This window comes from Seriola dumerili, unplaced genomic scaffold, assembly GCF_002260705.1.
Source record: "Seriola dumerili isolate Sdu_G_001 unplaced genomic scaffold, Sdu_1.0 BDQW01000161.1, whole genome shotgun sequence".
NCBI lineage: Eukaryota > Metazoa > Chordata > Actinopteri > Carangiformes > Carangidae > Seriola > Seriola dumerili.
In genome coordinates this window covers 4,180,385-4,191,833 of record NW_019174416.1, presented here as the reverse complement: position 1 = coordinate 4,191,833, position 11,449 = coordinate 4,180,385, and the positions used below count along the sequence as shown (strand labels likewise).

Genomic DNA, 11,449 nt, shown 5'->3' with positions numbered 1-11,449 from the left:
ACAGTTTTACAGTGATATATTGTGGATGTACAGTTTAATCCGACAAGCCCCTTCTCGCGAGACCTGGGATTACTTTTTTTGCATTCAAACAACCGTTGGCGCGGTGCTGAAATTCCTATTGATATAATAAGTTACATTTAGAGTTGCTGTTGAGTATGTGAACCGCTCTTCCTGCCAGAGTACAAAGTCTCCTTACGCTGATTCAAATCGTTGCTCACGGAGCGAGTTTTAGTCGCACGTAAAGACTGTAAGTGGAAAAGTTCGCCAGTCCCTCACTCGCAGAACAGATCGACGGGACGCCCCTACCCAGCAGGAGCAGCAGCAGTACTGCGTCGCTGACTGATCTGAATTTCCTCCCCGCTTAGACATATGACCGGAGTCTCATTGGGTAGGCGTTTTCTCACCCTGGAAAGTGTTGTTTTATTTGTTTCCCGTGCAACCAGCTCACCGCTGTAACTCTCGCGACGCGAGCTGAAGGCAACATTTCACTCGGGCTTGTCCGATATACTGGAGAAACTCTTTAATAATGAATGAGCGGGATTGTTTGGATACCGCGGACACCCATGCCTGCCCCACTACTGCCGAGCTCAGTAAGGCAGTGTCAGTGTCCTTGGGTTTGGATTCGGTGTCTTCTCCGCTCAACAACACGAACCCTTGCTTCAGCGGCGCCTTTCCAGACTGCGACCCCACCAGAGGGAACAGTTCCCGAGGAGTGTCGACGTTAGGAGCGGCCGGAAATATGAACTCAGAGGGCAGCAGGTTTCTACTGAATGACAGTAGTCTAAGAGAGGCCGACTTTGGAGAAGTGTGCCATGGCATACAGCAGGTGAGCTGCATGGATCTGCTCAGATCGAGCGAAATGGACAGCGCGCAAACCATGACGCGTGGCCCGGTGATATCCAGATATGTCTGCAAGGAATCAAACTTGTTTATCAACCCGTTGGTAGAGCTGCCCGCGCCCTCTCAGGTGGATGAGCTCTCACCTTTGAAACAATACTCTGCTTACTCTGCCAATCCAAACCTATACAGAGATACCCAGGGTGTGTGGTGCGCAAATGAGCGCGCATACAGCGGTCGATCCGAGCCAGATAGATGCGGATCCGGAGGGCATAATTTGTTGTGTAAATATTGTAATTGTGGGCAAACCCATCTGGCATCCAGGCACGAATGCCACTGTGTCTGGTACAGCAAGGGTGAGCAGGGTGGTAAAGGTGGCATACGAGCAGCGATGGCACAAGAGTATGGCCAAGTGGAAAGATACCAAAATGCAGTTGCTCAAGGACAGGCCACTTTTTCCACTATCAAGACCGAACCTTCAGTTTGGGTGGATTGCGCAGATCGCAGTTTCAGGTAAATAACAGATTTTTTAAACAATGATTTGTTCTGTTTTTCATTGGCACCAGGTGACGGTGTACTGGTGTACAAATCCCGGTGGGTCGCCGGATCTGTTGGACGGTGCACCGTCAAAAAAAAAAAAAAATCCATGAAGTTTTTTCCCCGTCCTGTCTGTCTATTCACCGGTGTTGTGCCGTAAAAAATAAAACACCCCGTTCCCTTTTAACCCTAACCCTAACCTTTAAGGCCCTCTCTGTTTGAGAGCGTGTCGCGTGCGTGTTCTGACTGTGCTCACAGACCCGTTCAGTCTCATCTTCCTTCAATCAGAAACAAAAGGACAAAAGAAGCGTGAACAGCATGCCTGACCACGATTTAATAATAAATGATTTAAAGTTAGTTTCAGTGAGTGTTACATTGTTGGTTTGCCTTTTTTTTTTTTTTTTTTTTTTAAAAACCCAATTTATGAACTTTATTTATGTTTAATAAATTAATTTATATTATTTGTAACTGTTACTTACTGGATTTCACTTGATATTTCTCTAAATGCAGAGCATCACCACAGCAGGAAATGTGATTATTATGTCACAAAAGCCATGTATTGTTATTTGCCATGGCTTGTGTAGACACATTTTGGAGTCATGCTCTGGGCAGACGCAGATGCAGCCATGTATCAACATAAATCATTTGTGTTCTAACAGCCCCATGTGCTCTTCTTGGCCTTGGCCAAGTGTTTCAGCATGCGAGACTGAATCAAAGGTCATACTACCCCTAACTTTCCAGAACTGTCCTTATTTGTGCTGTGACTACCTACGCAAAACACCAGTTAATATATCAGTGTCCCTATAAACAAGAGATACAGCACCTGTTGCTGATACTGTACTTGGAGCGGAAGAAAGTGTTCTACTTCCACATATCGGTTCCTAATAAAAGACTAATGCTGGAATTCTTTAATCATAGGTTTACTTGTATTTAAACTGACTTCATTTGTCATGTACGCATTCATGAGACAGAGAAATCTCCTGGTGTAATTGGATTTGGGGAATTACTGCCCTGTTATAACGGCCGGGCAGCCTTACGCTCTCTGAGGACAGACCTAGTGACCTAAATCTGGTGTTAATACGTTTGTTTGGCTCTATGTCCTAATTTTTATTGGTATATTGTAGCTGCAAGGGATAAAACTGTTTTTAAAATGCTTCACTGGCGGCGTGCCCACTTTTGAATCCTTTAAAAACAAATCTTTTTTTTTTGTTCTAATGTGTTTCTGCCTGTGTGTGTCTCGTGTTTGTGTGTGTGTGTGTGTGTGTGTGCGCGCGCGCGTGTGTGTGCGTGTGCGCCCAGGCATGAGGGTTTATTTCCAGGTGTGTACCTCTCAGAAAGGAGAGTGTGTCAGGTGTGCGGCGACGACGCCTCAGGTTGTCACTATGGAGCAGTCACCTGTGGCAGCTGCAAAGTATTCTTCAAGAGGGCTGCTGCCGGTGGGTGTGACACACACACAAACACACACACGAGTGCACATTCACAATTATGCGACCGTTGATTTAATTTCTTACACCCACTCGCTCTGCTCTTGCAAGCAGGGCACAGTGACCTGACATTATGAGGGCGAGTTATTTGTTACCAGTAAACACCCACATATCGTTGCTATGAGTGGAAGCCTAGGCATTGTTGAATCCACTCTCCTCATCCCCCAGGACTTTTGTGTGCCTCCAGGTAAGCAGAACCACCTGTGTGCCAGCCGGAACGACTGCACCATCGACAAACTGAGGCGGAAAAACTGTGCCTCATGTCGTTTAAAGAGGTGCTTCATGTCCGGAATGAGCCTTAAAGGTGAGGAATTAAAGGTGAGAACAGAATGAGAGGCAGAGAAAGGAAAGTATGAGTGGGGTGTTCTTGGAAAGAGGGGTCAGGATAGTCAGATATCTTACATGAACTGGATCAGAACGCACTAATCAGATGTTCTATCTTAAATACAGTGTAACAAATGAATTTCAGCAAAGGCCAAAAGAGCTTTTTCTTTTTTGCTAAGCAGCCAGTCATCAAAAACATTTCCACATGGTTACAATAAGTAACAGCCCCATGGGCCAACAATTATACCCATGTAGTAAATACAGCATGTACTTGACTTTTCCACCAGCTATCTGTTGTGTAATAATCAGACTAGACAACATGAAACTGAAGCTTCTTATCTCCCTTTTTGCCCTTTTTGTCTTCTACTTGTCTGTATTGTCTGTGGCGGATTCTAGGTCGCAGGCTGAAGGGAGCCGGACAGACGAGAAACGGAGAGGAGGAGCAACCTCCGGCTTCCTGGGGGCCTGGAGAAAGAGGAGAGAGGGCGGGAAAGAAGGACGTAATGTTGGACCCCAGAAGTGCAGCTGCCAGGGCTCAAGGTAGTGAGGATTAGCGTTACTCGAGCTCAAGTGTCATGAAAGATTTGCAATTGTTATTTTCTTCTTGCGTTACTCTTCTGGTTTGTGTCTGTCTTATCTTTAGCCACGTCCCAGGCCCTGGCTCCAGGAATACCCCCGACCCTGCGCTCCTGCCTATCCCTCCTCAGCGTCTTGCAGGCCATCGAGCCAGCCGTGGTCAATGCCGGACATGACCCCGCCCAGCCAGACAGCCCTGCGTCCTTGCTCACCAGTCTCAATGAGCTCGGGGAAAGACAGCTGGTAACCGTGGTGCATTGGGCCAAGGCAATACCAGGTAAAGCAGTTTGGGGGCCAAGGTAACGTACTACGAAACTAGTCCATGCTACGTGTGGCTGTTTCTGCCAAGGATGTGAGCATTGAAGTGCTGTCACAGTTGTTTCGGGTTCAGTATATGTCATTCAGACAAGCTATAAAGCTATCAGAAAAAGTATCTAATATCATCAAGATCTTGTCCACCAGGTAAGAGGCCTTGCCAGAATTTTGTGCAAATACAACTGCTACGTTGAAGCAGCCAAGCCTATGTAAAAGCAAAGCAGCCTGTTCAAATGTTAACCACTAGAGGGGGCTATGTTCATATTCAAGCCAGGAGTTGCAGGCTGGAAACGGCCAGCAATGTATCCACACTGTGTAATCTCTGTAGTTAACGGTGTGAAGTCTTCTTATGTATTTAATTGAACTGTGCGGCATCATTCAATCATGTTTTATCACTTTAATGTGAGCAGGCGTTTGATTAAAATGAGTGCTGTCAACAGGTTTCCGTGACCTGCATGTGGATGATCAGATGTCAGTGATTCAGTTGTCATGGATGGGGGTGATGGTGTTCGCCTTGGGCTGGAGGTCCTACACACTCACTAACAGCTCCATGCTCTACTTTGCTCCAGACCTCGTCTTCAACGAGTAAGTCGTGCGAAACATTCGTTTCACCCAGTACACTTCTGTAAAAATCTAACTCTCAATTAAACAAAGTTAATAAAAGTTTTGTCAGACCTGCCAAGGTTTCTTTATCAAACAAAGAAAGTTTGTTTGGACCTAAACAGCTGTAATAATCATTGTGACATTGGGTTTGTTGGAATATCATGAGATTTCACCTGTCATCTCGATTGGAAAGACAGGCACAGTGGGATACGAGCTTCAGAGAAAGGAAGACTGAAAAATCACACAATGAATGTCGCTTTTTTTAAGGCGAGACAGTAAACAAGTCTGTTCTGTTCTTACATTTCCTTTCTATCTGATGCATGTGGCCGCAGAGGGATCACCTCAGATGATTTATTCCGTTTCATCTTCTCCTAACCAGTCATCAGTCCCGCTACAGCATTGAGTTGTTTCTTTTTTTTTTTTAACTTTGACAAGTTTGAATTTGTGCTGCAACTTTCCTCCAGCCTCTAATGTTTCAGACATTTCAGCTCTTGTCTTTTGTCTTTTCTTTGTACTTTTAATAAGTTAACACAAAGTTCACAAAAACAAAATCGCTGTGCATCATAGCGTATGTGTAAGTAGCAGTCCCGCAGCCTCTTATCAGTAAATTGTCCTCGGGTGTTGAGGGAGGGCGTTGCTCAGAATGCTAACGCCAGCCTCAGGCCCTCGTCGCAGCTTTCACTTGGCTCATATTTTGTGCAACATTAGCAAAACACCCATTCTGTCTGCATTAGCCCTCTGTCACTCTATTGTGCCACTTCTGACCTGCATGGTAATGGATACGCCTGCCCTTGTAGCTGACCCTCATTTTTCTCTGCCTCCCTGTCGTTCTCTTTTTCCATTATCCATCTCACTCATTTTTTCTCACCTCTGCTGCTTTTTCCTCTTTCATCCACTCTTGTTTCTTCCACCATTAATTGTCTTTTTCTCCTTTCGATATTTCTCGTTGTCTGACCCTCTCTTGGCTTCTCACCTCACCTTTTGTCACACCCTGTGCTCCTTCTTCTCCTCTCATGCTGTTTTTTTCTTCTTCTTTTTTTTCTCTCCATCCATTCCTCACAGCCAGCGGATGCAAGTGTCCAGTATGTATGAACACTGTGTGAGGATGAAGCTGCTCTCCCAAAGGTTCTACATGCTGAAGGTCACCCAAGAAGAGTTCCTCTGCATGAAAGCCCTGGTACTCTTCAGCATCAGTGAGTCAGCTTAAAACCATGTCTCGAATAGTAGCTCAAATGTCGAACCCAGCGAGTGAAATATGACTGTAATAGAGTGCAGCCATACTTCAGCGAACTGATGGGATGGATAACGTCTGTGAAAATTATTGTTGTGTTCTGACTTTGTGGTCACAGTGCCAGTGGAGGGCCTCAAGAGCCAACGTTCTTTTGATGAACTGCGGACCTCCTACATCAAGGAGCTGGACCGTTTGGCCAGCCACAGCGGAGAGACCACCCGTACACAGAGACTGTTTCAGCTCACACAGCTGCTGGACTACCTCCAGTCGGTAATACACTCAACTCCATTTCACATCTAACTCTGAACTGGGCTAAAAATGCCATTTTAGTTAGAACCACTTGAGCAGTAGATCAGAGTACACAAACACTGTATTTGGCTTACAACAGTACAGTGTTGACTTATTATTAACTTATTAGGCAGGGCTACAGTACAGGATCACTTCAGCTGAGACTACCAGTTATTATATTTCAAATTTAAGTAACAGTCTATTTGTATACACTTGTATACAAACTGTAACATCATTCAGACAAAAGAAATTCCTTCTCATTCTTTCACACGCAGTTTGTGCATAAATCTCCAGCCATCGGCTAATGTTAAACGCATACCAAAGGGTCATATGACTCCTGTTTTAACTTGTCTGTGCCTGGCTGCTTATTGGGAGGGAACATGACAAGAGTCACCCCCTAGTGGTAGTATTGCTACATCAAAAAATAACTGGAATACTCCATAAGGGATTGTAATAAAAAAGACACATTGCGCACATGTGCAAAGCAGCAGAAAACCAGCTGTAGCTGATATCATCCAGTAGCTGCAGACTGCGCCTACAGTCTAACCTGTGCCAGTGACAGTATCTGCAAAAAATAATAAATTAATTAATTAATTAATTAATAAATAAGAGAAGCAGTAGTTCAGATCTACAGATGTAAACACCTACAGACAAAGAAAATAATAGCTTCTGCAGTTTTGGTACTTGTTCCAGCTGCAGGCGATGAGTGTTACACCTGCTACAGTTTAACTGCTCGTAGCTACTGTTTGTGTGTATGTCTGTGTTTTAGGTTTTATATTTAACATTCAAACCCAGAAAATCTATGACTTTTGCGAACCATACTCAAACTGCTCAGAGTCATCATGTGATCTCTGCCCTCCCCAGCTGTCTTCTTAGTTTCTTTGAAGAGTGGAGGATGGAGTCCTGACCAGATTTTAAATTGAAGCAATACAAAACTATAATTATGCTCTGTCATTTAATATTTGAACTATAAAATTGTGTGTCGCTGAAATAATTTACACATTACAGACAGTTTCAGCTCTGGATAGTTTACTACTTCCTAAAAAACACTTAACCCTTAACAGGCTCACCTGTCTGATCGTCAAGTCCCTGCAAAAGCTTAATAAGAAGCCTGAGTCACAGCACCTAACATTTGCTGTTTTATAGCCACAGGGTGAACTGCCCTTCTGTATGTTTAATATCCACTGGAGGATAGGCTGGCACAGTGATTTTCCATTCTTTATGAAAATGTTTCATTTGGAAGTAGACGTTGTAGGAGTTGTAAATATAACATTTCAAAATCTCTAGAATAAACTCTAGGTATAAAATAAATCAATAAATAAAAACCTTCAGAGACTGTAATAAAACAACCTGGATTTTCAATAACTAGAAGCTCACAATATAAGTAAAGTGCTTATACTCAGTAGTGTCAAGTATGGCTTCATAGGAGTTTCCAAATGAAAGGCTTACAATGCATCAATTCATCTACTCATTTTGCTCAAACTCCTGCTTCAGCCACATAATGTAATAAATAGATAAAATTAAAGAATACAAAGAAATAAAATCAGTTAAGTCAGTAAAATCTGCAATAAAGCATGCTTTGAGACTTTTTTTTATTGAAACAACATATAAAATGTCTGACTGTCTTAGAGGTTTTTGATATCTATGGTGGGTTTCAAAGGCTGCGGAAGCTTATTATAAACATCTAAACATGTGCGACTTTGTGAAAACGACACTATATGGATTTAAAGTCTATTCTTTTTGTTTGGTTAATCGGGGTGTGAAGATGTAAAGATGATAAATGTGCTACCACTAGAGGGCATAGTTGTTCTCTTCCTTATTACCTTCAGAACTTTTAATACTAATTGTTGAGAACATGTAGTTGTGAGAGGAAAAACTCCTGACATCACTGGTTGGGGCCACAGAGAGCTGAACTGCTGCAGTTTCAGACTCATGTCTTTCACTGTGGATTTACTCTTAAAGGCTCAGCTTTGTATCTATCCCACTCACATCTCAGATCTTCTAATGCCTTATGAGCTGGAGGGCAGCCAGGGATTGTCTGGCAGGGCCGTTTAGGCAGAGGACCAGAGTTGATCAAGACTTTGCAGTTCAGACACTGCCTGCGGAGCTTAGGGCGTCACAATGAGTGTCATCTTTTTAAACCACTTCTTAACGGCGGTGTCAAAAGACAGGCTTGAATGTCATTTGTTATTTCCTGCAGGCTTTGTTCTTTGTACACGTTTAAGTGCATCGCCTTTGTTACTAATAACCTCGGCGTATCATATTTTTTTTCTCTCTCTCTCTACCCCTCTGTATTTCTTCATCTCAGGTTGTGAGGAAGTTACACCAGTTCACCTATGATCTGTTCATCCAAGCTCAGTCCCTGCAGACACGTGTCAACTTCCCAGAGATGATCTCAGAGATAGTGAGCGTTCACGTGCCCAAGATCCTCTCCGGCATGGTCAAGCCCATCCTTTTCCACAATACGGCCTAGAGAGAGGAGTCTCTTGTGATCGTCCTATTGGTCACTTGAGCTCTGGCACTCGGTCCTTCATCCATTTTCTGGTAAAGCTGAAGTGGCCGGAGAGGGTTTATGATTTTATGAGGTGAAAGATGTGTAAGCCCCTTTTTACCTGCAGGGTGAGAGTGGAGCACAGTGAGTGGATATTAACAGAAGGGAATACAGCACATTCTTCCAGCCTAATGTAATCTACTTACATCTACTCTGTTCTTCCTACTGCCTGTTTGCTGTATCACGCACACCAAATGTTTCTGGAGCCGATTAAAACACTTTTTTAGCATGCATTCCTCCACACAAGCCCATGAGTTGCCAACAAGCCCAGCATGCAGACTTCCTCAACCCGTCATTCAGATTGTGACAACAGGTAATATTTCATTTTGAGAGGTACGACAGTAGCGAGAAAAACATTTTTGCAGAGTTCACATCACCGTAGCTTGTCTGTGTGCGCAGTCGCTTGACATTTGGACTAGATTTTTTTTTTTTCTCCCACAATGAATGTTGTTGTGTGCACCTGGGATGAACAAAGTCCTTGATTGACAGTTAATAAGTGGTTGTGGCATGCATGCTAAGAAGCAAAGCTGTCTCGCCTGAAGGCAGATAGAAACATTTCTGAAAGCTGTTCTCATCTATAGAAATAATAGTCTTCTAATAGTTTTAGGTGTCAACGAAATAAGTACACTTTTAAGATGTGTCAATGCAAATTTCAAATGTATATTTATGAATATTTTAATGTCAAAATGTCACACCAAAGACAATGAAGAAAGTAATTAGACAAAACACATAAAATAAGTTGACTAATAACACTATGGGTGAGTTGTTTTTTTAAGTTCGCTTTTCCAGAGTGAGCATTTCATACTGTTGTAACTTTTCTACAGTTTCTTAAAGTGTTCTTGTGTAAAGCAGATGCTCTGTCGTGTATCATCATGTATTCATTGTAGCTTTTTGACAGTTTTGCAAAGCGTTAAACGTCCAGCCAAGAATTTGCTCATTTGTTGCAACATTTACAGCTTAACATGTAATAAAACTGAAGCATGAGTGTGTATCTGTGGGTTGATAATGAGCCGCTGGCGGCATTAGAAGCACAAATCTGGTTGAGTGCATGCCGATGGTAATACAGTAATCTTCCTGTTTTTCTCTGTCTGATGGATTCATTTCAGTCTGCCATGCAGCCATGTGGACAGACAAGCTTTAGAAAACATCACAAGCCTTTTCCTACCGCTGCATTATCTCAGTCTCCACCCAGCCAGGTAATAGATCCCAGCAGGAAGTCAGAACATATCACTGAGTCAAATGAGGAGGCCTGGCCTGATTTATTTCATGTTTTTATCATGTAAGAAACAGCAAATGCCTGCTGATCTGAAAGCGCTGCCTGGTGTTTTAGTGCCATCTAGTGGCGACTTTTAAATGAAGCTCAGCAGCAGTACATCTGTTGGATCCATTGACATTTGCTTCGTAATGTAATTGGACACGGACTCACTCAGTGTTTGAGCGAGGTTACCGTTAAATAGTCAGAGTCACGAGAGGGGAGCTCATAGCATTAAAGGGTAACGGAAGATAAGAATGCATTTGAATAAAAAGCACAGTTTAGGAATAAATTGTGGAAAAAAGTAGGAAGGAAAAGCTTCATCCTATTAGAAAATGAATTGTTTTTTTTGTTTTTTTTAATCTTTTTTAATTTAAAAAAAAAGGGTCTTACAATACTTACAATTGTCTGTAGACCTGGAGAGAAAATGACATATCTTTAAGAGCTGGTGTATTTTAGTTACATGGTGCATTTAAAGAGCCAAACTGTAAAAAGCAGTCAGTCTCGGGAACCTCCACCGCTGTTTTAAGTCCCATTTCCTGAACAAACCTCTTTCAACAAGTATTTGTCCCTCTCATAAATGAATTGGAGCTGAACGAAGTTGGGATTGAAAGACACGCTGAAATATCACTTATTTCTAAATATATTTCCTGCTACACATGCCCCTGTGGCTTTCCTTAAAAGGAATGGCGTCTTGTAGGTTTGCAATGATCAAAAATGTATGTGTTGATGTCGACATTTGAACTTAGTTTAGATTCCATTTGATTTCTGTGTTTCTCCGAGTCTGCTCTGCATCAATATTACATGCCTACTCTAGCAGAAGAGGGATTTTTCCTATTGGGTAATGGCAACCGCAGAAAGCACAAACACACTGGCCTCGAACAACAAAAGTAAAAACTATTTCCTTATGTGTAAATGAAGGAAAGATTAACAGGAGGAAAGAGTTTCAGCTTGACAGTTCACTTTAAATGTGACACAAAGGAAAACAACGCACAAGTAAAAAGAGAAGTGGAGATACTTCAAACTTGACACTAAAGTAACCGAACACCCACGATACCAGGCTCATGAGGAAATGTGGTTGGCACAGGGTACGGTTCTTCTTGCAGGACCTTACATAAAACTCGAGCAATAATGTCTTTAACACCAGGTTACCACAACTCACGGCTACAGTGACCGGAAAACAATTAGATTGTGGAGGTGGTAAGATGACACCTGTGAATGGGTTGTTTCGGTGGCCTATCTAATGGAGGGCGATTCCTACTCAAGCACCAGTCCATTAACAACCAATTAACTTCCTATTAATATTTTACCAGACAGGGCCTCTCATCCTGACGTGTTTTAAGGAGCTTTTCCCAGGAGTGTTTGAACATGAGCAGCTTTTAGCGCAGCATAAAGAGGCCTGTGTAATGGGCTGGAGGAGGAGGAGTGGCAACCTGATAGCACTGAGAGCA

The 11,449-nt window shown here is 42.9% G+C and overlaps 1 protein-coding gene across 1 annotated transcript; it reads left to right on the top strand.

Annotated features, from left to right (window-relative positions):
* Nucleotides 1-284: 284 nt before the first annotated feature.
* Nucleotides 285-9,773, top strand: LOC111226503 (androgen receptor-like). Its single transcript, XM_022751689.1, has 9 exons — nucleotides 285-1,350; nucleotides 2,674-2,810; nucleotides 3,046-3,162; nucleotides 3,579-3,722; nucleotides 3,826-4,035; nucleotides 4,514-4,658; nucleotides 5,739-5,869; nucleotides 6,026-6,177; nucleotides 8,504-9,773. The coding sequence occupies exons 1-9, from the start codon at nucleotides 527-529 to the stop codon at nucleotides 8,666-8,668; spliced, it is 2,025 nt and encodes a 674-aa protein (XP_022607410.1). The 5' UTR covers nucleotides 285-526; the 3' UTR covers nucleotides 8,669-9,773.
* Nucleotides 9,774-11,449: the final 1,676 nt, after the last annotated feature.